The 26,111-nt window shown below is 53.3% G+C and overlaps 1 protein-coding gene across 1 annotated transcript in view; it reads right to left on the bottom strand.

Moving 5' to 3' along the window:
- The window catches only part of LOC113407877 (retinol dehydrogenase 13-like), a gene marked incomplete at its 5' end in the record, with an annotated part of 26,657 nt that extends 1,557 nt beyond the window's left edge, over positions 1–25,100 (bottom strand). The window contains 4 exons of the mRNA XM_026658606.2: positions 574–680; positions 8,353–8,541; positions 8,844–8,933; positions 24,857–25,100. Coding sequence (XP_026514391.2) covers positions 574–680; positions 8,353–8,541; positions 8,844–8,933; positions 24,857–25,100 — 630 coding nt within the window. The remainder of the gene's footprint in view (positions 1–573; positions 681–8,352; positions 8,542–8,843; positions 8,934–24,856) is intronic.
- Positions 25,101–26,111: the final 1,011 nt, after the last annotated feature.

The raw sequence follows: 26,111 nt of genomic DNA, 5'->3' as shown, positions 1-26,111 counted from the left end.
GGGGCGGCACCTGGAGGGGGGCGGCGCGGGGCTCTGGCCGCCGGGGAAAGCGGGACCACGGCCGGGCTCACCGCCCTCCCCGCAGCGCTCTGGCCGCCCTCCCCCGCGGCGCCCTCCCCCCGGCCGCCGGGGGGAGAGCGGAGCCCCCGCCGGGGCTCGCCGCCCTCCTCCCAGGGCTCCGGCTGCTCCTCCCCCGGCGTTTGCTCGGGGACGCTCCTGAGGGACCCCAGAAATGCCCCCACCTCCCTCGCTGCAGCACCCTGGGACTCCGGCTCTGTGCACCAGGAGCTCCCCACCCTGACTGCAGCTGCCTGGACCCTCAGCCAGCCCCACTGAGCTCGACCCCAGGGCCAGACCTTCCGGGAGCAGGGTGCGGGCCGAGGCTTTGGGGATCCCGCTGTACGTCAGCCCACAACAGAGCCAACTGGAAACTTGTGCCCTGCCCCCAAGGGTCTGCGCTAGTCACTCGCTGGCCCTACCCTGCCCGTGGGGCGAGCGGTCTGCCAGAGCAGGCCTCTGGGCCCCACACCCTTCCGGGCCTTGGGCCCCCCACTGTCCCCCCATTGCACGCACCGTGAAGAAGATGCTGGCGATGCTGAAGAGCAGGCGAATCAGCCAGTTGAAGTGGCGCATGATTTCTGTCCTCACGATGCCGGGGTTGAGGGAATTGGCCGTCACCCCTGTAGAGGAGCAGAGTCAGTCACTGCGTGGGCTCTGGGGACAGCACGGGGGGCAGGGTCCTATAGCCAGACCCCCTGGAGCCCTGAGGGGCCAGGGGGTGAGTTTTGTACTCGCCAGCCTAGAGCCAGGGGCCTGTTTATTCCTCGAGCAGGTGCCGCCCAGACACGCTCCAACATGCTTTCCCCAGCCTGGGAGGCCCCCTGCCCTGGGGGGCCAGGCCCTTTCAGAGGCGCTAGACTGAGCCCCACCTGTGCCCAATTACCCGCCTCCCCGGTGCTTGTTGGGTCAGTGACCAGGCCTCACAGGATGATGCGGGGGAGTGATTAGGAGCTGAGGGCAGGCTCTGGGGAAGAGAGAGACAGCTGGGTTCAGGGGAGCATGAGACCCCCAGGGGCCGGGACGCAGCTCTCCATGCCAGCCAGGCGGGATGGCCCGGAGCCATCCGCAGGGCTGAGCAGGAGCAACCCTTCCGCGGGGCGCTGGGCCAGCAGCCTGGCGAAGACGCTGGGAGTCTCTGGGGGTTCAACTGGTTCTTTGATGCTAATAAAACAGGCCCAGCCAGGCGAGTGACTCAGAAGCCCCAGGTATCCAGGCCTGTCTGGCAGCAAAGAGACGGGGTGTGACGAAGTGGGACTGTTCTTAATGTTTTCCTCAGTTTCCCCTATGCAGTTCTTAAGTATCTAGGGGGTGGGATAAGGGTGTATGGTTGCTGCAGAGCAAAGGGCCAGGGTACATAAATGCCCGACACTCTGTCTCCTGGCAACTGATGGCCTGGGCCCCTCCTCTGCAAAGGTGCCAACTGAAGGTGTGGGAGAACAAAGAGGTCAGGTGACCTCCTGGCCTGGGAAAGAGACAAAGCCCAGAGAAGGAGTGGCTGGACTGGAGTTTGGAGCTAGCTAGGGACTGGAAGGGAGGGCAGACGGGGGTCTGCCTCGCTGGGCCCCAGAATGGACCCAGCGGAGGGGTCCCGTTCGCTGGACCTACAAGCTCTGTTTTAGACCATGTTCCTGTCATCTAATAAACCTCTGTTTTACTGGCTGGCTGAGAGTCACGTCTGACTGCGAAGTGGGGGGTGCAGAACCCTTTGGCTTCCCCAGGACCCCACCTGGGCGGACTCGCTGTGGGAAGCGCACGGAGGGGCATATGCTGAATGCTCCCAGGAGAGACCCAGGAGGTGAAGCCATGTGAGCTTCTTGCCCTGAAGATGGTCTGCTCCGAGGGAGAGGAGGCTCCCCAAAGTCCTGACTGGCTTTGTGGGGAGCAGTCCCAGAGCATCGCCCGGGGACTCCGTGACACGGGGTAGGGCCAGGGTCTGGCACAGATGAGGCAAGACCTATCCCAGCCCCTTCTCACAGGATTCTCCCGCCTGGGTCTCATGCTTCCAGGGTGAGGCAGGCTGGGAACGCCCACAGCTGCACCCCCACTGGCCCGTCCTTCCCTCAGAGACGCTGTGGGGTGCAGGAGCCTGGGCCAAACTGCCATTAGCACCTCCCGCTGCCTACACCCACTGGTGGCCGCCGGCCCTGCTTCTGTGTGTCACCACGGTGCCGTGCCAGTGACTGAAACTCTGAGCACCCAGTGGCTACAGCAGTGGGGCTCTTCCTACAGGGCAGAGGGAGCAGGCTGTGGGGAAACCATGCCTGGGGGGCGGAGGGGAGATATCCAGGCAGCCTATGCGATTCCTGGATTAGGCCTTCCGGGACGGGGGAAATCACTTCAGTGGAGCAGAGACCGTCCAGCCCTGCACGGGGCGTGCAGCGGGGAACGGAGCCGTGTCTCTCTCATAGGGACTGAGGTGTCTCTGGGCCGTTCCAGCACCCCAAACTCTGGTGCCGATGGCTGTGCTTCCCCAGAGTGGTTCTGAGATGCTTGGCGCCCAACCCTGCTGCCGGAGCAGTGGCAGCTCTCCCCCCAGGTGATCGCTCACCACGAGGGCACCTTGCCCGAGGCCAGCCCCCAGCCTGGTGTGCTCAGAAGGGCACACGCACTGTTGGGAACGGCTTGTGGGGTAGAGCAGGCAGGGCCACGTGCCTCTGTTTCCCAGGTTTCTGACGTTTGAGTTTTGCTGAACTCAGCATTCGGGAAGAGCCCGACATACCCCAGGGCAGCCCGACCTCTGCAGGTGTAACCCACACAACTCCTGGGTCCCGCTAGTGGCACCAAGACCACTTAAAGAGAGAGCGAAAATGAGTCGGCTTAACAGCCAGTTGGCTTTTAGCTCGTGCAATAGAGGCTCATGCACTGAGGTCCCAGGTTCAATCCCACCCGCCGACGACGGGGGTCTGTCGGGGTTACACAGGCACAAAGGGTTTGTCAGTACCTGACGGTCAGGCCAGCTCCGATGCAGAGACAGGTTAAGTAGGGGGCACCTTGCAGACGGTGGCTACTGTGGTATCATGGGGGAGGGGAGAGAAGCTCATAGAACCGTAGAGTTAGAAGGGACTGCACGGGTCATCTAGTCTAACCCCTGCCAAGATGTGGTGTCTGACCCATCCCAGACAGACTCTCCAGCCTCCTTTTGAAACCCTCCAGTGAAGGAGCTTTCACGACCTCCCGAGGCGTCTGTTCCACTGACCGACTGTTCTCACAGTGAGGAAGTTTGTCCTGAGATTTCATCTAAATCTGCTGTGCTGGAGTCTTTCAAGTATCTGAAGTCCACTATCACGTCCCCCCTTAATCTTCTCTTTTCCAAACTAACATACCTGTTTCTTCAGCCTTTGCTCGTACGGCTGCATTCCATCCCTTTGATCAGCTTTGTCGCTCGCCCCTGGAGCCTTTCCAGTTTCTCTACATCCTTTCTATACATTGGTGACCAGAACTTCAGCTGAGGCCTACCCAGCGCTGTCACCTCCTGTGACTTGCAGGCGAGGCCTCTGTTAATACAACCTGAGATTGCATTTGGGTTTTTTGCAACAGCATCACATTGCTGACTCATGTTGAGGTTGGGATCCACCCCAACTCCCAGATCCTTCCCAGCAGTGCTGCTGCCAAGCCAGTTTCCCCCCGTTCTGTATTTGTGCGTTTGTTTTTTCTTCTCTAAGTGTAGCACCTTACATTTGTCTTTCTTGAATTTCATGTTGTTGTCTATAGCCCAGTTCTCCAATTTATCAAGATCCCTCTGGATTTTAGCTCTAGCCTCTGAAGTGTCTGCAACCCCCTAGCCTTGTGTCATCTGCAAACTTGATCAGTCTGCTCTATTCCTACATCCAGGTTATGAATAAAGATGTTAAATAACGTTGGACCCAGAACAGATCTCTGTGGAACCCCACTTGAGACCGCCCTCCAATCTGACATCATTCCATTAACAGTTACTCTTTGTTTGTGGTTGTTTAGCCAATTATGTATCCACCTAATGGTAACTCTGCTGAGCCCACATTTCTCCAGCTTACTTATCAGAATGTCATGTAGGACTGTGTAAAACGCCTTGTTAATATCCAGGTATATTATGTCCACCACCCACTAAATCAGTTACCTTGTCAGAGAAGGAAATCAAGCTGGTTTGGCATGCTTTGTTCTTGGTAAATCCATGGTGGCTGCTAGTGATCACACCCTTTATCCTCCAGGTATTTGCTGAGGGAATGTTTTATACATGGCTGTAGTAGCTTCCCAGGTATGAAGGACAGGCTGACTGGTCTATAGTTCCCTGACTCCTCTGTTTTCCCCTTTTTAAAGACGGGCACTACCTTAGCCCTTCTCCAGTCTTCTGGGACCTCTCCTGTCAGCCATGAGTTTGTAAATATTATTGCCAGTGGCGCCGAGATTTCTTCAGCCAATTCCTTCAGCGCCCTGGGGTGACTGGCACCAGCCCTGCTGACTTGAATTCATTCAAATTAGTCAGAAGATCTCTGGCATGTTCTTTACTTATCCGGATCTGCATCCCTTCCCCTGTAGTGCCTATGGTAAGTTGGCTAGCTGTCTGATCAGATGATATTTTTGTGAGCAGACTGAAGCAAGGTAGGCATTGAGCAGCTCTGCCTTCCTATCATCTTCCATTACCTGCTCACCTTTTCCATTGAGCAGCGCACCCACTCCGTCCTTGTGCTTTCTTTTTTGTGTGACATATCTGTAGAACCCCTTCTTCTTGTCTCTAACATTCCTTGCCAGTTGTAACGCCTGCTTTGCCTTGGCTTTCCTGATACATGGGCTGTCCCATGTGTATTTCCTTGGTGACATGCCCTTCCTTCCATTTCCTGGGTGGATCCCTTATCGTTTTTAAAAGCTCCCTGGTATCCAGATCCTACAGGTCAAGACCAAGGCCCAGAGACCTAGTGGGAGCCACTGGAGATCACACGGCCCACTTGCTCCCTGGGAGAAGCAGTGTGTAATACATTCTGCACCAGCTGCAGGTTCTGAGTGGCCTTCAGGTACACCCTATGTGGAACTAATGGCACTGACCCAACTTTCAGGGGACATAGGCCTGGAGAGCTACCATGGGGTCTGCCACCGAGGGGCCAGCTCGCAGTGGGGCAGGAAGGGCCCTAAACAGCAGGGCGAGAGAGCCGGGGCTAGTGAAAGCCCTGGAGTGATGGAGGCCCCTGAGAACAGATGATCAGACAGACTTTCTGCCATCTAACATGCAATCAAGTGAACAGCGTCGGCTAATCACAGCTCCCCCCAGGGCAAGGAGCCAGGCCTTGAGGCCGCACCGTGTGTCGGCACAACCCAGATGGAGACGTCTGCAGATGAAAGCAAGGCTGATGTAAGGACATGATGAAATAAACGAGACCCAAAGATCATGCCCAGCCTGTTCTCAGGGACAGCTGTCTCCCGGGAAGGAGTCACCATGCTGAATGACTCAACGGAAAGGTCCAAGGCAGTGCGGCAGAAGCAGATCCCAGCTGGAGACAGCAGCCAGGCGAGGAGCTCCAAGGAGCTGGGAGCACATGGGGCATTTCTCACCTGCTCCGGGCATGCCCAAGAAGCTGTAAGAGGAGATGAACCCGGTTCCCCTCTCACTAACATTGGTGTGGATCAGCGGAGCTGCCCCAGGTCAAAACCACCTAAACGAGGGGAGAATCGGGCACTGTGAGATACTGAGAAAACAGCAGCGCTGAAAGAGGCCTGGGAGGGCAGAGATGCCAGTCAGGGCACAATGCCTGGGGATCAGAAACTGCGAATCCGTAGAGCCATTGTGGCCATGCTGCTGCCAGCACCAGTAACATGGGACGAGCTGGAGGAGCACAGGGCTTGGCCATGCCAAGTTCCCCCAGAGTCTGTAGGAGAGAGAGTGCCCGTTTCTAGACCCGGTGGATGGACGGGGGGGTTAGCCCAGGACAATGGGCTACAGACAGGTGACTTGCCAAAGTCTGCACTCCATCCAACTTGGTCTCCTGGTGCTGACAGTGGCCAGCGCCAGCTGCACCAAAGCGAGGAGCAAGAACCCAGGCAGGAGGCAGTGACGGGATAACCTGCCCCAGGGGGAAATTCCTGACCCCTGACGGTTAGAGAGAGAAAAGTTCCCAGCCTTTATTTCTGTAACTCTGATTGTTCTCATTATCCAGGTGACCCTTCACTGATCCCTGCTAAACCCTTGGTCTCAACCACATATAAGAACATAAGAACGGCCGTACCGGGTCAGACCAAAGGTCCATCTAGCCCAGTATCCTGTCTTCCGACAGTGGCCAATGCCAGGTGCCCCAGAGGGAGTGGACCTAACAGGCAATGATAAAGTGATCTCTCTCCTGCCATCCATCTCCACCCTCTGACAAACAGAGGCTAGGGACACCATTCCTTACCCATCCTGGCTAATAGCCATTAATGGACTTAACCACCATGAATTTAGCCAGTTCTCTTTTAAAGAGAATGGTGGCAGTGGGTTCCACGGGCTAATTACACACAGTGTAACGGTATTGCCTTTGATCAGTTTTAAATGTTCTGCCTGTCAGTTTCATTGACTGTTGCCATGTTCTTGTGTTGTGAGAGGGTCAATACAAGTGCCCCATTTGCTCTACCCCATTCCTTATCCTTTCCCCAGGTATTCGGCTCCTCTCAGAACAAAACACCCCGTCATTTGCCAGGAGAGCTGCAGGAGGGGCAAGATCACGCAGGGTCTGTTCTCATTTCTGTCCATCTCAGGTGCTATCACTGTAGTATCTGAAGCCTCACAACCTGAACCTTCAGTGCCTTGATCCTCACAGGCCCTGCATGCAGCAAGCAGTGTTACAGCGACTGGTTCAGTTAAACCTTGCTATGGGTCAGGCCTGGGCACCACCTTGCGTGGAGGATAGATGTAAAGAAATCATTGTAAGGAGGTCGCTGAAACAATAGCAGTAGCCCCCCAAAACACAGGCACATGGAAATGGTGTGTAGAAGCTAAAACATGTGGCCCAAGAGGATTGGTGGAAGGGTGTGGGGGGGATAGGGGTGAGGGGTGAGAGAGAGGGAGGGCATGTTGAAGCAGCAAGAGAAAGCCAAGTAGACAGTAACAGACAACTAGTAATGTGGCCATGAGCGAGAGCTAAGAGAGACAGCTCTTTGGGCGCAGAGCGCTGGTGGCTAGGCAGACACGGGCTCCTGCTGTTTGATTTCTATGTTCAGGGGAACAAGACTTCGTACACCTTTTGTAAATCAACAAGACTGCACCAAAGAAATCCCTGACTCTCACCAATTCATCCTCCGACCTGGAACAACGACCAAGAGCCCCAACTTTTGGCTAGCTTCTCAGGTCACAAAGGGCAACACTGTTATCCCCACGGGTACAGAAAAAATCTGAAACCCAGAGATTGATTTCAATGGGAGTTAGGCACCAAAATACCTGGAAAATCTGGCCGTTGGGTCTTGATTTCACTGTGGCATCAAGAGAGGGTTGGAAATGTACATGGACGATGAGAACAACCCGAGTTACAGAAATAAAAGCTGGTAATTCCTGCTGCCTGGTTAGCCCAGCCTTGCCCCAAACCCTCGCCAGGGGGGCCACATGGAACTTGCTGGGAAGTCAAACCCCACCCCACTGCCTGGGGTACATGCCGGAATCCTGGCAGCTTCTCACCAAGCCCTAGAAAATGTCCACGGTGCTGTGTCCTCTCTAGCGCCGGTAGCAGCGGAAGGGCTAGAAGAGCTCGCCATGGAACGAGCAGGCCCGGGCACAGCCAGCCCGGGGAGCAGACAAGCTCTCCTGCGAGGAGACCCCCCGCCCCCCACTCCTGCACAGCTCACAGCCCCCCCGGACGAGGAGGCAGTGGCGCCTAGCAGCACCCGTTCTGTGCCTCGGGGAGTCACAGCCTTGACAGCGTTGGTGAGTAATTTGGAAATGTTGCAAACAGAGACTCCCCCCCCCATCCCCCGGTCCCACGACTGGGGCGAGTCGAGGGAGCGCGGCTGCCCAGCGGAACGGCAGCCGGGGCAGAGCACCCGCAGCAGCGGGAACTGGGCCAGTGGGTGTTTGCAGGACAGGACAGCTAGGCCTGGCCCCTCTTAGCTGGCAGGGATTAGGCTCGGGACCCTCCGCAGGTCCTGACCACAGTGCAGGGAATTCCCCCCCCGGGAGGCCTGTCTGCTGGGACGGTGCCTCTGGATCACAGTGCCAAGGCCATCGCTTCCCTTTCTGCCAAGGTGCTGCATAAATCCAGGGGGACGTGAGGAGCGAACGCAGCTGGGGGGGGTTCAGGAGGGGCCACGGGGTGCTGGCCTCTGCTGGCCCCGGGGGGGGACCGGGGGGGAGATCACACTGACCTGTGGCCTGCAGCCTCCTCGCCAGCTCATTGGTGAACAGGATGTTCATGAGCTTGGTGCTACTGTAGCACTGGTCAAAGTTCTTGGGCCTCTCCTCCCCGGCCAGGTGCTTCACGTTGACCATGCCCCCGACGTGTCTGAAGGACGAGACGTTCACGATGCGGGCGGGAGCGGAGCCCTTCATGGTGTCTGTGCGGGGGAGGGGCAAAGCCAACAGGCTCGTGTCAGGGGGTGGCGTGGTGGGGGAGGGCTCCCACATGGCCGGGGAGAAGCCCCAGCTCAGAGAGACCCTTGGGCACAGACGGGGAGTCGGCTAGCAGCCCCGGCACAGCCAGCGCAAGACCTGGGTCCATGCCCCAGGGGAATGCCAGGGGCAGCAGGGCAGCCCTCCCCCAGTCCTGCAGCACCCAATGCCTGGGGCAGCCCCGCAAGTGCCCAGTGCAGCCCCTCCCCCAGCCGAGCGAGTGCCCAGTGCCTGGGGCAGCCCTTACCCAGAAGCAAATTGGTCAGAAGAAAAGGGCCCAAGTAGTTGGTGGCGAACGTCTGCTCCAGCCCCTCGGAGGTGATGGAGAACGGCAAACCTGGAAGAGAAGAGGGGACTGGCTGGGCAGTCGGGAGTGGCTGCCATTCGGATTCGTGCTCCCTGCCCGCCACAGCCCCAGGCTGAGCGGAGACAGCTGCTTTCTGCTAAGCCTTGTCTGTTCACTGGTACCACCTCCCACGTGTCTGTCCCAGCCCCGGCCGGGCTGTGGCCTGCAGGCTGAGTGCTCTGGTGGAGCGCCTGGCCCAGTGGGCCCCGCTCCCTGATGGGGTACTTCAGTGCCACTGTCAGACCGGGAATAACCTCGGCGTGGGATCTGCCGCGGGCTGGGTCATGAACAAAGCTCTCCCAGCCACCCAGGGAGACCTGGCAGCTTCGGCGAGACGACGTGTAGAGGTCACCGTGGCAAGGGCCAGCCGTGCCACGTGCCCGGTTAGCAATGGGGTATTGGGCTGGTGCTGGGCACCTCACAGCAGGCCCGCCTGTCTGTTGGGGTAACTGGGCGACAAAAGTACCCGACTTGTGAGCTCTGCTATGGAAAGCAAGTGCGCGGTCGTAGGATGTGACCGTAACCGACAACAACGACCGCGGAGGGGCAAAGGCGGGACAGGCTGAATGAGCACAAAGAGAAAGGCCTCATGACGGAACTCAAGAACTGTGCTAAGCCCGAGCCTGGGCAAGGAGAATAGCACAGAACCAGAAATCAGGGGATCCAGATTGGTGCGTTGGAAACTAGACCTTGCTGCTGGACAGGATAATGAGGGGACGGGCTGGGATGACACGGGCTTGGACATTAACAGCAGCAGCAGCTCCAGCCTGTCTCAACTAAAGTCTTCTCCTTTCCCCAGAACCACAGTTATCACCAGCTTTCGCTGGTTTCTCTTCTTTTCTGTATCTTTAATAACCGGCTAAACGGACGTTTAATGGGGTGTTTGCCATGGCGCTAAGTAGGCTGAGGTCTGCGTGTACCAAACTCCAACCTGGTGTAAACACTGTGTAATGTGGCTGGGTTACGTTAACACCTTTAGCCCATATAGTTCATCGAAATTCATACATTTCTGGCACCCAGTGTGGAGCCTAGAGGGTTCATACATACTCAGAAGCCAGCACCTTAGCAAACAACTGGAGGTTGCTTATCTGTACCCGGAGGTTCTTCGAGATGTGCGGCCCCAGTCTGTATTCCATGCGTGGGGTACACATGCACACCTGGGCCTGAAGCCAGAATTTTCTTAGCAAGCCGTGTCCGTTGATCCGCACATGAACCAAACTGAGGGTATAAATGGCCATGCAGCCTGGTGCCTCTCCAGTTCCTTCTCTTACAGCAAATCCAGATAATTGGCAGTAGAGGGGATGGAGAATCATAGAATATCAGGGTTGGAAGGGACCTCAGGAGGTCATCTAGTCCAACCCCCTGCTCAACGTAGCACCAATCCCCAACTAAATCATCCCAGCCAGGGCTTTGTCAAGCTGGGCCTTAAAAACCTCTAAGAAAGGAGATTCCACCACCTCCCTAGGGAACCCATTCCAGTGCTTCACCACCCTCCTAGTGAAAAAGTTTTTCCTAATATCCAACCTAAACCTCCCCCACTGCAACTTGAGACCATTACTCCTTGTTCTGTCATCTGCCACCACTGAGAACAGTCTAGATCCATCCTCTTTGGAACCCCCTTTCAGGTAGTTGAAAGCAGCTATCAAATCCCCCCTCATTCTTCTCTTCTGCAGACTAAACAATCCCAGTTCCCTCAGCCTCTCCTCATAAGTCATGTGTTCCAGCCCCCTAATCATTTTTGTTGCCCTCTGCTGCACTCTTTCCAATTTTTCCACATCCTTCTTGTAGTGTGGGGCCCAAAACTGGACACAGTACTCCAGGTGGGTGTGGGATACAGATGGGACCACACATCTCAAAGAACCTCCAGTTACAGGTAGGTAACCTCCATTTCTTCTTCAAGTGCGCAGGAGCTTAGCAAGCAGTGGTCAAACAGGAGGTGGGTGGGAGGAGGCATAAGAACATAAGAACATAAGAACGGCCGTACAGGGTCAGACCAAAGGTCCATCTAGCCCAGTATCCTGTCTACCGACAGTGGCCAATGCCAGGTGCCCCAGAGGGAGTGGACCTAACAGGCAATGATCAAGTGATCTCTCTCCTGCCATCCATCTCCATCCTCTGACAAACAGAGGCTAGGGACACCATTCCTTACCCATCCGGGCTAATAGCCATTAATGGACTTAACCACCATGAATTTATCCAGTTCTCTTTTAAACGCTATTATAGTCCTAGCCTTCACAACCTCCTCAGGTAAGGAGTTCCACAAGTTGACTGTGCGCTGCGTGAAGAAGAACTTCCTTGTATTTGTTTTACACCTGCTGCCTATTAATTTCATTTGGTGACCCCTAGTTCTTGTATTATGGGAATAAGTAAATAACTTTTCCTTATCCACTTTCTCCACATCACTCATGATTTTATATACCTCTATCATATCCCCCCTTAGTCTCCTCTTTTCCAAGCTGAAGAGTCCTAGCCTCTTTAATCTCTCCTCATATGGGACCCATTCCAAACCCCTAATCATTTTAGTTGCCCTTTTCTGAATCTTTTCTAGTGCCAGTATATCTTTTTTGAGATGAGGAGACCACATCTGTACGCAGTATTCGAGATGTGGGCGTACCATCGATTTATATAAAGGCAATAATATATTCTCAGTCTTATTCTCTATCCCCTTTTTAGTGATCCCTAACATCCTGTTTGCTTTTTTGACCGCCTCTGCACACTGCACGGACATCTTCAGAGAACTATCCACGATGACTCCAAGATCTTTTTCCTGACTTGTTGTAGCTAAATTAGCCCCCATCATATTGTATGTATAGTTGGGGTTATTTTTTCCAATGTGCATTACTTTACATTTATCCACATTAAATTTCATTTGCCATTTTGTTGCCCAATCACTTAGTTTTGTGAGATCTTTTTGAAGTTCGTCACAGTCTGCTTTGGTCTTAACTGTCTTGAGCAGTTTAGTATCATCTGCAAACTTTGCCACCTCACTGTTTGCCTCTTTCTCCAGATCATTTATGAATAAGTTGAATAGGATTGGTCCGACGACTGACCCTTGTGGAACACCACTAGCTACCCCTCTCCATTCTGAGAATTTACCATTAATTCCTACCCTTTGTTCCCAGTCTTTTAACCAGTTCTCAATCCATGAAAGGACCCTCCCTTTTATCCCATGACAGCTTAATTTATGTAAGAGCCTTTGGTGAGGGACCTTGTCAAAGGCTTTCTGGAAATCTAAGAACACTATGTCCACTGGATCCTCCTTGTCCACATGTTTGTTGAACCCTTCAAAGAACTCTAATAGATTAGTAAAACACGATTTCCCTTTACAGAAACCATGTTGACTATTGCTCAACAGTTTATGTTTTTCTATCTGTCTGACAATTTTATTCTTAACTATTGTTTCGACTAATTTGCCTGGTACAGACGTTAGACTTACCGGTCTGTAATTGCCGGGATCACCTCTAGAGCCCTTTTTAAATATTGGCATTACATTAACTAACTTCCAGTAATAGACTGACCAGGGAGATTGAAGTGTTCACTTACTGGCTTTAACACTTCAATCTCCCTGGTCATTCTATTACAGATTTAAAAGTCACTATCATTGAACAAAAAAACTTCAGAAACAGACTTCAAAGAGAAACAGCAGAACTAAAATTCATTTGCAAATTTAACACCATTAATCTGGGCTTGAATAGGGACTGGGAGTGGCTGGCTCATTACAGAAGCAGCTTTTCCTCTCCTGGAATTGACACCTCCTCATCCATTATTGGGAGTGGACTACATCCACCCTGATTGAATTGGCCCTGTCAACACTGGTTCTCCACTTGCGAAGTAACTCCCTGCTCTCCATGTGTCAGTATATAATGCCTGCATCTGTAACTTTCACTCTATGCATCTGAAGAAATGAGGTTTTTACCCATGAAAGCTTATGCCCAAATAAATCGGTTAGTCTTTAAGGTGCCACCAGACTCCTTGTTGTTTTTTTAAGGGTAAGTGGATATTCCAGGACAGCAGGGACCCAAGCAGCTCTGGAGATAATGGTCCTTGCTGAGCTCAGGAGGAGAAATGCCTCCATTTTGCTGAGTAACATTTCCTAGTCGAGTCTTTCCTGCTTTGGTCGAGGATGCTTTGCACCCTGTTGCAACATGAGCTCTCTACAGCAGACACCCATCCAACCGCCAGGCTCTGAGCGGCTGTGTGTCTGGATTGGGGTGCTTGGAAGTGCCCACGGGTCATGTTAGAAGGTCCAAAATGGGCAGATGTTTGTGGGCGTGGAGCTGAGAGCTTCAGTAGATGCATAAAGCAGAACTGTCTCAGCAACAATAAGGATGACTCAAGCTCTGTCCTGGCAGATTTTCCGTAGGGTATGACTGGAATGGGAGGGAACGGGAAGGCATGCCTCAGGAGATCCTTCCAGAATAGCAGGAAGGCATCTCCCATCTCTCTCACACACACACCTAAGAAGACAAAGGAACCAGCCCTTTGACTTTGGGGGGATCCGGACCTGAGAATTTGGTCCCCCTGTTGCTGGGAACGTGTGGTGAGGATTTTAGCTTGAATCAAGTCTAGCTTGTTAAGTTTTAGCTACTAGGGAGATTTTTATCTTTATTTCTCTTGTGCCCATTTCTGACTGTAATGCCTTACACTTCCTCTTCCCAGGCAAGCCCAGGTGCTTGTGGAAACATGGGGAGGAAAGGAGGGCAAAGTTAGCCAAGCTCATGATGGGTTTGGTTTGGGCCAAGTTAGATACAGGACATCCTTGCTCCTGTCAGATGTAAGATCTTCTGAAGATCAAAGAGCAGAGTCCATTTCTGTTTTGGGGTTCTAGCAGGAGCAGAAAGAGCTGAAATATCACAAGGAAGGTGGTTTTCATAGGCAGATAGCCATCCAGGTGCCCAAGGAACTATGTTCTATACAGCCCCCTCCCCTCCAAAAGCACATTGATGGTCCTCAGAAATTATTTCTGGCCCTTCTTGGAAGCAAGGGAGTGCCAGACATCTCATGAGTGAGCCTGTTCTCATGTGATTTCCAGACTGCTTTTGCAGAGCTAAAATGTTCCCATGAGTCTTGTATATTAGGAGGTGCTTTTCCTGATTTCAACCCAGACTCTGATCATCCATCTGTGGGCAACAGGCAACTCAGACTCTTTGGAGACCCTCACACTCATGAAGTACCTTCTCCTGGTTTCCCCAATGAAAGGAAGCAGTATCAAAGTAGACAGTAGGACAGGAGAGTTCTCTGGGGCAGCTAGAACCCAGCAGAGGGGTCATCTGGGGTCCTACTGGAACCTGATTCCCTAAAAGCAATTGTATTTAATTCCTCAGTGCCTTGTTATCTAGAGATGTGGTAGATTCTTCATCACTTCCAGCAATACTAGATGTGTTTCTAAAAGAGACTCACACACAAGTTATTCGGCTCAGTGCTGGAATGACTGGGTACATTTCTTCGGAGGTCAGAGTAGGTAGTCCTAATGGCCATAAAAATATGTGACTCTAATGAGAGGGCCTACGAAAAGAGGGCAATCTCTTGAAAAGGAGGCTGCTGGGGAATCGCTCCATTTCCCCAGGACCTTGGGGAATCTGCTTGGGCGGGATCCTGAAATCAAGCTCATACACAGTATGTCACTTCACCATTTGAATAACAAGCCCAGAAACATTGGGTCAGGATGCTGGCAAGCAAGCTTGGGTGGAATCTCAACCCGTAAACACTCTCCAGAAGCATAAAAGCATATGAGAGCATCAAATTCTTCCCTAACGTTACCTTTTCCATGTAGTCAGTTGCTGATGCTGCCAGAGCAATGTCACGCGCTTGTGACGAGGGGGCTGCGTGATGGCGAATGGGAGGGGAGCTGTACATGCAACAGTCGCTCATTTAAAATGTGACTCACTCTATTAAGAAATTGGAGAGCCCTGTAACTGAGGAGCTACAGTTATTGTGGAATCCTGTGGGGCGGCTCAAAACCCTATCGAGAGGGCCTTGTGCTCCATTAAAGCCCATGAGCCACATACAGGCCAAACTGCTATTTGGGCCCTGTGTCACTGTAAGCCACTTCTATGGCTCGTCAATCTTCAGGTTTCTGGGCCAGTCCTAAGTGGCAACGTAGAGAGCTCTCCTGGGCCTGGCTGTGCCGGATCTCAAGAGTTCTGTGGCCATGCCCCGGCTTCTTCAGCCACACGCCTGGCACGTGTGGGTGAACTTGGGGGGGGGGGGAAGGAAGCTAGCTGGGCCAGCTGCAGACCACAGCTGATTTCTCTGTGCCAGAGGAATCCTCAGGAGGCCACCGAGGTTAAGAGATTGCTTTGTGCTACCAGAGCAGGGCCAAGCAGACTTAAGAGGGCCAAGGATCTGACCCCATACGTTTTCAGAGTCCTCGCTATGGAGTGCAATGAACAGTCTAGAACGCGGCTGGCTTCATCCCAGGGAAGAGCTGTAGAATTTTCCTATAAACACCTGCTCATGGGAGACCTAGAACTAGATTCGCATGGCAGTAGTACGGGTAAGAACTGGGGTGGGGTAGCAGATCGGGGGGGGGAAGCTAGGGCTGGGACAGTTAGGGGTGCTGGAGGCCAGGATTCAGGTGAAACCTCTCCCATACTGTTTGTATGGACCAAGGTGGGATTGGATCTCGGAACTGTTCTCCATGAGCCTCTCCTGCTTTTGATTATGCACCGAACGTAGGGCTGAGCTGGCCAGAGAGAGGGACATCTGAAATGAAAAGGCATTGAACTCCTTTCTGAAGAGGGGTTGCTGGCGAGAGGAGTCCATGCAGTCTAATGAGCCATCTGGCCAGGGAATATGACCACGTTCCTTGGCAGTAGAGATGGTAAAAGTTAGCTCATCAGCCCAGCGTCCTCATGGGACAAGCGCTGTCTGCTTATTGTTTGGAGTTTGTTTTTCTGCCTCTTTCATGTGTGTCAAGCTTTTAACTGACAGCGCAGTAGGAAAAGCGTGCTTCCATTCACTGCTGACCTGGCTGGGGTCTGTGGCAGCAGATCTGCCGCAGCAGATCATTGTGTTAGCCAGAAGTGCCCTCCATAGGCATCGGAGTAGACGGAGATACTAGTCCTGACGTTGAAAGGGCCGTGGACCTGCATTTGGGGAATTCTGAGCTATCCCTAGCACCCTAAGACCTCCTGGCAATGAAGAGATCTGCCCAACATCTCTCTCTTCCTGGAAGGAAGAACATTAAGGAGACCCCCTTCCCCCCTGCCCCCCCGAGTTGGGCAGACCCTGTGCTGGTGTGAAATAGAGAACGTGATGAAAGGAGAGCATTGATAGGGAAGAGTGTGAGAGAGTGATGAAGCCCTGGGGATGTGGGGAAAGGTCTGGAGCCCAGGGAAGAGCACAAGGGGGGGGGGACGACACAGCCTGGGGAGTTTGGGAACAGATATGAACCCTTTATGAAGGCCCAGATTCTGAGCTGCACTCAGCACAGGTCAAGGAGGGGCTGAGTTGGCTTTTTGTCACCTTTATGACCTTTGCATTCTTGAGCTGGGGAGGGAGTAGGTCTGGTCTCCAGCCTTTAGGTTGCTTCAACGTACTCTGGGCTCCACAGGCCCTTTCCAGCAGCTGGGACTAGCTGTAGCATGGAGGGGCTGCAGCCACGCTCCGTCTTCCTGGCTCTATATTGGGTTTCTATATTGGAGGTTCCCAGCGCAGGTAGACATACCTGCAGTATTTGTGCTCTTGCTGGCCGTGGAGGCATGAGCAGCAGAATGGGCTAGCTACCCTGAGTACGTGCCTAGGTTTTCAGATGGGACTGTACTTGGGCAGCTAGCTTGTCCCACCACCACCCGTGTAGATGTGGCTTCTGTTTTTTAGCACATTAGCTCAATCAGAGGTAGCACAGGTATGGCTACCCAAGCTGGGAATCACATCTCCGGCTGCAATGTAGACAGGCCGTGTGTGTGTGTGTGTGTGTGTGTGTGTGTGTGTGTGTGTGTGTAGGGGTGGGGTATACAGCCATGACACTGACTCTGGGCCACCTAAGGATCCCCCAGAAGGCGGTGGCTGGAACAGGAGTCCAGAATCCAGCCCTAAGTGCCTTTAAAAAATTGTAACATAACACATTAAATTCCCTCCTATAGTTTTAAACACCTCACGAGAAAGAGAAGCTAAACCTCTAGGCATATGGGGTGTCTACCCACAAGGGTGTTTGTTTAATCTTCCTGGTGAAGTCTGGGGTTAACAATTGAAAGGTCAAAGCCAACTGGAGGGCTGTGTCAGGCCAGGGTTCCTGTTGGAAACAGCAGTTTCCTTCATTCGCTTCAGCTAGGAAGTGTCTGCCCTGCATTTTAGACTTGGGTCCTGGGTTTTGCTGAGTTCCCGGAGGGGGGCTGGGAAACTAGGCGCATGTGAGTCAGCACCGGTTTGTATTTATCAGATGGGGAAGGCCTGAGGGAAAGCAGGTGGCAGCACAACATCTGTGCACGTTCACACCGGCTCTCTGCTCTCCGCTGCCCTTGGCGCTGGGGATACTCGCCGGGTGGGAGCTGTACTTGCCGCCGAGTTTTCTGTCACCCTGGTGTGTGAGAAGCGCCGTGATGGCTGGGACACACTCAGCCCATCCCCTTTACTCTGCTTTTCCCAGTCGCACGAGGGGCTTCTGATCTCTCGAAATGGCCAGCAGGTGCTTTGTCGGAACCAGGAGCCAGAGAACACCTGGAAACCAGTAAGCCAGGGTGACGCACGGGAAGGCACGTCTGTTCTGACTGGGTGTGGGGGGGTGCCTATGTTACCTGAGGGGTACTGTGAATGATTTCATGCCATCCCATGCTGCACTGCAGTAATCAGATGCCCCAGAGCCATTCAGTAGTGTGTATTATTGTGCCCAGGCGCTCACGCTGTAGCAAACAGCAATTTGTTTCAAAGCGATGGGTAAATTCACTGCTCTCCGGGGCTGTCCATGCGGCACTTACCAGGAGGGTGCTACAGAGTAGACTTAGTGGTGTGCAAACCACCTCAGGAGGCTTATGTGCCTCAGCCTGGACTTCGAAGGGTGTTCCTGGGTCTCTAATGACCATTCAACCCTGGGTTTTTCTGCTGAAAGTGCTGGTGAGGGCCAATTAGTACCAGATGTGGCAAAGGCTTTCTGCCACTTGGAGTTGTACTGAGATCCATCAAACTCATTTCACTGAGGCCAACAAACAACAGTTGGATGTTAAGAACTTTAAGCCTGATCCAAAACCCAGGTGGGGAGGGCTTTGAGTTACTACAGAGAATTCTTTCCCTGGTGTCTGGCTGGTGGATCTTGCCCACATGCTCAGGGTCTAACTGCAGGGCCGGCACCAGCCTGGCAAGCAGGTGCTTGGGGCGGCCGTTCCAGAGAGGGGAGGCACGTCCAGCTATTCGGCGGCAATTCGGCAGACGGTCCCACACTCCCACTCAGAGCGAAGGATCTCCCGCCGAATTGCCGCCGCAGATCGCGATCGAGGCTTTTTTTTTTTGGCTGCTTGGGGCGGCAAAAACCCTGGAGCCGGCCCTGCTAACTGATCACTATATTTAGGGTTAGGAAGAAATTTTCCCCTGGATCAGATTGGCAGAGACCCTGGGAAGGCTTTGCCTTCCTCTGCAGCATGGGGCATGGTCACTTGCTGGTTTAAACTAGTGTAAATGGTGGATTCTCTGGAACTTGAGTCTTTAAACCATGATTTGAGGACTTCAGTAACTCAGCCAGAGGTTCTGGGTCTATTACAGGAGTGGGTAGGTGAGGTTCTGTGTCTTGCAAGGTGCATGAGGTCAGACTAGATGATCTTGATGGTCCCTTCTAGTCTTAAAGTCTATGAGAGAGTCCCACTGGCTTCATTGAGCTTTCATCCAGGTCTGGTGTCATTATTGAGAAGGAGGAAGTTCTTGTAGGTTAAGCACAGGACTGAGCCTTGGGCTGTATTCCTGTGCCCTTGGACAAGTCCCTTAACCTCCCTGTACCTCAGTTTCCAGGTATATGTGTGGGGTTTTTTAAGTAATACCATGCAAGGTGGTTGTGAGGCTTAATGTCTGTAAAGTGCTATAGTATATCATAATACTTGGCTCTTCAGTGTCCTCTGCAGTTGTGGTGTGGACTCTTGAAGGGCTTGGAGAGATAGGAAGAACAGCTGTTTGCTAAGTATTCCAGGTGGCCCTTAGCAGAATGAGAATGGGCCACTTTCCTTATTGCTATGAGAAACCTAACCCCTCTGTTCTGATTAAAGATACCAGAGAGTGGTGCTTTTTGTAAGCTTGGAGCTTTGCCATTGATTAATGGTCTCTTCTGGCCAGAACCTCTGCTTTTGTTTTGTGTGGGGTTGAGTTTTGTGGTTTCATGTTCGAACCCCTCCTTCCACTCTCAAAGTCAAGATCAGTTGAAATGACGCAATTTGGGGTTGACTTGACACCATATGGAAACTGTCCCGGTCTCCTCCCCCACCCCAGCTTTGTGTGACGTCCATTGGAAACGGGATCCTGGTGGAGGCCTGCTTAGAACTTAGCCTGGCTTTGCCAAAATGGCCCAGGCTTGAGGATGCAAAATGAAACCCAAAACCCAGCAAATCTCTCCTGGATCTGAGTTTTGTCATGCTGATAAATAGTACTTCCATAACAATGCCTGTTCAAAGCACTGTACTTGCTTCGTGAATAGCAGTGCTGCTTATGTCATTACTCCTATAGACTCAGGCTCCTAAATCAGTTAGGCTTTGCCATGCTGAGTGCAGCAAAGCCTATATACCCTTAAAATCTAGGCCTCTAATACAATTTCTGGTTTAATGAGGTGCTTGTGACGTTAGCTGCCACCTAAGGAACTGAGCTTTGAGAACTCGGTTGGTTCAGTGCCAGCTCCACCTGGTTTATATGGGCCAGTTGACAGTCTCAGCTCTGTGGAGGCAGAATGTATGCCCAGAGGAGCTGAGCGTCCGTGAGGGTGGACAAAAGCAACTGGCAACAGTGCAAACCGCTTAATAGCCTGTCCCAGTGAACCGTTAGCACCACACGGCCTTCAGAGCCACTAAAATGCCCAGTCTCTTGGCATACGTTAGAAACTACAGCACATGTGGCAACAGATAGAGACCAGCATGGTGCTGGTGGCTTGCTGACCTCTTGCCTACCAAACTTTAAGTAGAAGAACCCAGAACAGCTCAATAGAAAACATTACCATGCAAAGAAGAAAGACAGAGACACACTGCAATACTGCTCCTGTTAGACAAGATGGCTGGACCTACGGATGTGAATTGTAGTTCCAGTAAAACAAGCATGCAATTTGCTTAATTTATCTTTCTGCTCAGCTCTTGGCCCTCTATGTATCCCAGTGCTCATGGGATACTCTTGAAATAACTGCTGAAGGGTGAGTAAGTAGCCATCAGAACCTTAAAACAAATTGCCTGGCAACCAAAATTGTTCAAGTCCATTGACTGGGGTCTCTGAAACAACCAGTGCATTCACCATGCATTCTCTTACCAGCTACCCAAGGTTGCAGAGCAGATGGTGCACAACCCCTCACTGGTCTGGACTGCACCCCCAATGTGAGACCTTCTCTTTAGGCTTAGAGTCTTAGCCTCCATTGCCAAACTCATGCATGGAGGGGCACTGCAGACTAAACAATCCCAGTTCCCTCAGCCTCTCCTCATAAGTCATGTGCTCCAGCCCCCTAATCATTTCGTTGCCCTCCGCTGGACTCTTTCCAATTTTTCCACGTCCTTCTTGTAGTGTGGGCCCAAAACTGGACACAGTACTCCAGATGAGGCCTCACCAATGTCGAATAGAGGGGAACGATCACATCCCTCGATCTGCTGGCAATGCCCCTACTTATACAGCCCAAAATGCCGTTAGCCTTCTTGGCAACAAGGGCACACTGTTCACTCATATCCAGCTTCTCACCCACTGTAACCCCTAGGTCCTTTTCTGCAGAACTGCTGCCTAGCCATTCGGTCCCTCGTCTGTAGCAGTGCATGAGATTCTTCCATCCTAAGTGCAGGACTCTGCACTTGTCCTTGTTGAACCTCTTTTTTGTCCCTATATTTTGTCTCTATATGATTGGTTTTGTATTTGTTTTGTTTTTGTTTTGATTGATAAGCTATGTATGGGGAGAAAGGTCTGAGTTAGGTGGACACATCTTAAGATCCCCCGTGGCAGACAGAAGGTTGGCCCCCAGAAATCTGACACTGACCCACTGAAAGACCACTCCAGACTTTGGTAATGATTGTTTTGGGGTGCTCTACTAACCGGTGGGGGACACGTATAAGTGCTGGAGACTAAATAAAGTAAAAGCTTTTAGTGGAAGCACTCGTTTGCTCTGTTTATACCAACCATCCATCAGACAGATGTGCAGTGTCCCCATCGATTTACTTCCTGGCACCGCCTCCCAAAGGGTAAAGTTACCCAGAGCTCTGGGTTCAGAAAATCCTGGGTAACACTAGTTGTCTTCTCTGTCTGTGTTCACTGCACTCTTTGGAGCACTTCATATAAGAGTCCTGCCGACTCTGCATATCCTACAATAAACTCCCGACAGAAATTCGTGAGACCCAAGAAAGACTGCAGCGATTTAATATCCCCTGGCATGGGAAGCTGGATAATACTTTCTACTCTTTCCTTAGTGACTGACCTATCTCCTGCACCCAGTCTAATTCCTAGAGACTGTACCTCCTTTTGCTTGATTTGAGACTTAGAAGGATTAAGTCTTAAGCCCGATGTCTGGCAACATTTCAATAAGTGCTGTGCTAACTGTTCATGTTCCTCTGCTGGCTCACTTACCCCACGATGTTATCTACATATTGATGTATTCATCCGGTTTGTAAAAGTCCCTCTTTTTCTAGCATATTTCTCACCACAGCAGGAAGTATGGTTGGTGCATCACAATAGCCCTTAGGTAAAACAGTCGGCAATACTGGGTTCCTGGAAACACAACAGCTGTTCGATACGGCTACCTGGAGTTCAAGGGGAGACTCCAGAGCCTGCTACATATGTACGCAACAGAGAACCCCTTCGTTTTAGGAGAGGCCACCTCCATCAATGCAGGACAGGCTGCCACTACTTGTGCCGCTCTCGTCGAAGTTTTATTTAATCCTCTATAAACAACTGTCAGTCTCCACGTTCCAGCTGGCTATTTTACCGGGCCCACTGGTGCGGTATCAGGTGTTGAGCACCACCTAATAAATCCACCCCTCTCTCGTTTGTCAATAACATGTCTTAATGAGTCTTTGGCTTCCTGGGGTATTGGATATTGTTTAATGTACGGAGGGGGAGGGAGGAGTCTCCTTCGAGGGTAACTAGGGTCTGTACTCTTCCTGCAGCTGACGAATCTTGTACACATACTCCCAGGGTAACTAGGCTCTGTTTCAGTCCACCAAGCTCCCATCCCTCCGGCATGGGGTGGTTTCTTTGGTTTTATTGCCTTCACTGTTTGTGTAGCCAATTCCCTGGGAATTAAATGATTATTGTCACTGTCCTCGTTTCCTGTAAGGTTTGCTAAAGCCATGTTTGGAAAGTCAATAATTATCCCCCATCGTTTTATTGTTTCTGCTCCAATCTGATTTTCTCTCCTTTTAATGGCACATTTTTCCTGGAGGGTGATATTTTAACATAGTCTTGTTTATTCCCCGTATTTATACTGACTGTCACTGGCTGTGCATTGAATATGTCCTTAGCTATGGGGATCCCTGCCCCTGGAGCCAATACAAACATTTACAAGCCCATCCCCAACTCAGATGCAAATATGAGGGTGTCCCCAAACATCTACAGTCACGGGTTGCTGACAAATGCGTCCTGAGTCTCGGGAAGGGCTATCCTATGCCATTGGTTCATCGTGAAGTGAACACAGCTACCACAGTCCTTTTTCTTATCTTTATCTCCCCGTTCCCTACTAACCATACATGCTTGGAACTGTGCCTGCAACTTCTCAGTCTCTCCTTTCAGATCTCTATTCTCCTGTATTAACTGTCCGGCTGGCACCCATTCACCATCTCGTCCTCCTCCTCCGCCTCGATTCATTCTGCAACCTCTCTAACCCCAGCCTCGGCCTCCGGGTCCCTCTGTTTCCCACTGACCTAGCTGTGTTCTCAGCTCATTTCCAAGCGTTCCCTCTTGCTGCCTCACAACTTCTTCCATTTTCCCAGCCATTCACCCAGCGGCATGTAGCTGCTTCATCCTCATGCCACGCTTCCAACCATTCCACCACACCTCAGAGTAATGTCTGCGACACGGTGTTTCCTTTGGTGTTTCTGGCTCTAAGTCCCCATCCATCCACATCTGGAATCTCTCTGCTAAGCGTGGGGGAGCCTCTCTGTGCATTCTTGTAACTTCCTTTGTTGCTGCTCCACCCGAGGGAACTGTAAAATACTTCGGAGTCACCCAACCGCTCACTGCAGCGACACCAGCATCAAACCCGACTGGGTGGATTTGATGCTGGGGTGGCTTAAGGCTCCTACCAATGTCCAAAATAGGTTTCGGTTCAGGATTTGCTGGAACCTGGCTTTCATCGTCCAGGGCCAGTTGTGGTGCGGCGGCCCCTGCCCAGGGGCTACGTGGTGACTGTTGGCCTAGGTCGTTCCAATCCTCCCGGGATCTAGCTTTCAATGGTCCATTTCTGTCCCCGTCCTTCAGGCACAAGAGAAGTCCCCGAAGCTTGCTGCTGCACACCCAGATCGATAACGGGGGCGGCACGTCTCTTTTCTGCAGATTCTCTACAGCTCTTTCCAATTCTCTAGTCTGTTCCTGTGCTTGCTGCAACATATCCTGTGTCTGGCCTGCTTTCTGCCTGCATTTTCCCGGGCTCCATTGCTTCTGTTCCTTCGTCGGACTCTTTCTTTCTTTCTATTACTTTCCCTGCCAATTTTGTGGCCTCTTGTCTTACCCATCTAACAGCCATGGCCACGGTTTGCAAGATTCTACATTTCTTTACACTTCTTCCTCTTCAAGGCTATAGTCTCTGGCACCGCCTTACCGATTCCAGCCCATGTCTCCCCACTTTCTTTGTAAACTCGGATGGCCTGCCTTGACCTACTCCCCAGCGCGTCCACACCTTATCAAACTCTGGGGCGATCTGGCTGGGGGGGATGAGGGGATTCCCTCGCTCGGAGATTTCGACCATCTTAGGCCGCGACTCCTAGAGTGGGCACCCATCAGATCAGCGGTCGGGGTGCCGGGCGGTGTGCCGACGTCAGCTGCAGCAGCAGAGAACACAGGGTGCTGATCCCGCAGGCCGTGATGTCCGGCGTAAAGAAGGCCCACAGGCTCAGCGCAGCGGGGAAGGCGCGCGGCCAGGGTTCTTGTCGCCAAAGCGTGGGCCTCGCACCCACTACGAGCTGCAGGTGCACGAGCACGAGTACGCTCGCCACAACGAGACCAGCTCAGTCAGGACACCAGGGCCTGCCCCTAGACCAGCACAAAGACACCCCTCCTGTGACTTCTCCTTTTCTACCGGGATACGAGCAGGGGCTGTGGGACACCCTGCTGTGTTTGGTTATTATCCTGCACCTTCGAGCAAAACATCCCCCTCCAGTCTCCTGTTGGTCCCTCCTCATCTTACGCGGGTGGGGGTGTCCCTGTCCCAGCTCCCAGGAATGTGTTCAGGCCACGACTCTGGGTGCTGCTGCACCATGCTCCCCAGTCAGGAATGGGCTGACTTGGGGCTAGTTAATACCTGCCCCGCCCAGGCCTACTGTGCTTCACTGCCCCTGTCAGTTATGCAAAGGGCTCCAGCAAGGCCTACAGGGAGTTCTGCAGGCAGGGGCTGGGCAGACGTGGCTGGCGTGTGGCACAGGGGAGGGGGGTTCTGCAGGCAGGGGCTGGGCAGACGTGGCTGGCGTGTGGCACAGAGGAGGGGGGTTCCGCAGGCAGGGGCTGGGCAGACGTGGCTGGCGTGTGGCACAGGGGAGGGGGGTTCTGCTGGCAGGGGCTGGGCACACTCTGCTGAAGGCCTGTCCCCATCCCTACGCGACGCCACCAACCTGTGACTCCGGCGTTATTGACCAGGATGTCCAGTCGCTTCTCCTCCTGCTGGATCTGCTTGGCAAAGCGCCGGACGGAGGCCATGTTGCTGATGTCCACGATCCTCAGAAGCACGTTTGGGTTCCCGGTGGCCCTCTGGATTTCCTCCACCGCTGCCTGCCCCCGCTCTCTGCTGCGGCAGGCGAGGATGGTGCGGGCGTTCCTGCGGGCCAGGTCCAAGGCCACGTATTTCCCGATCCCTGTGGACACAGGCCAGCGTCACATGGTGACGCTCTAACTTCCCCTTCTCCCTCCAGAACTCAGCCCCTTTGTCTGCCCCAGTGCCCGACATCGCTCTGCCGCGCCCCTGCCAACCTCCGCCCCCTCCCCGGTCACCCGAGAGTGAGCAGGTGGGGGACACGCCGCGGGGGTATCGCAGAAGAACTGGGTTTGCAGGAGGGTTGAGAGGAGGGGCCGGGGCAGGGGGCAGGAAGGAGAGGGAGCCCGAGGGAAGCAGACAGGTAGGAGCAGAGGCTTCCAGCAGCGGTCAGGCTGGAGCAATGGCAGCTGGAGTCCTGCAGACCCCAAGGTGACCACGGGAGGTGGTGGGGAAGGGGCAGCCTGGGGGAGATTCGTAGGAGGGCAGGACGTGCTTAGGGAGGCAAGTGGGGCAGAGCAGCCTCGGGGGCTCTCTGGGGTGGGCAGTTGGAGAGGAGGAGGCAGGACGGGAGATAGGGAAGGGTCTGGGAGAGGGTATTAGCCGCAGCGAGGGAAGGAAAAAGCCAGGGCCTCAGGACACAACATACGGGTGAAAGCTGGGCCCTGGATGCCCTGCCCGTAGGAACAGCCTCCCCCAGGCCCAGCGGCAGGGCTGGCTGCTAAGAGGGGCCAAGCAGTGGCACTGATCGACTCGCACTGCGCGGAGCAGTCAGAGCATAGGCGCCGACTCCGTGGATGCTCCGGGGCTGGAGCACCCATGGGGAAAAATTAGTGGGTGCTCTGCACCCACCGGCAGCCAAGTTCCCTGTCCCGCCTCCCCTCCCCTCCTCCGCCTCCTCCCCTGAGCGTGCCGCATCCCCGCTCCTCCGCCTACCTCCCAGCGCTTCCCGCCCGGCCGCCGCCAAACAGCTGTTTGGCAGCGTTAGCACGCCGCAGGAGGGAAGGGGAGGAGGCGGGGCCGGGGCGGGGATTTGGGGAAGGGGTTGGAATGGGGGTTGGGGTGGGGGCGGGGCTTCATGGAAGGGGTGGACTGGGGGCGGGGCCAGGGGCGGAGTG

This window comes from Terrapene carolina, unplaced genomic scaffold, assembly GCF_002925995.2.
Source record: "Terrapene carolina triunguis isolate 2854851 unplaced genomic scaffold, T_m_triunguis-2.0 Scaffold473, whole genome shotgun sequence".
NCBI classification, from domain to species: Eukaryota; Metazoa; Chordata; order Testudines; family Emydidae; genus Terrapene; species Terrapene triunguis.
Note: the sequence above shows the minus strand (reverse complement) of the source record. Positions and strands in the feature narration are given on the sequence as shown.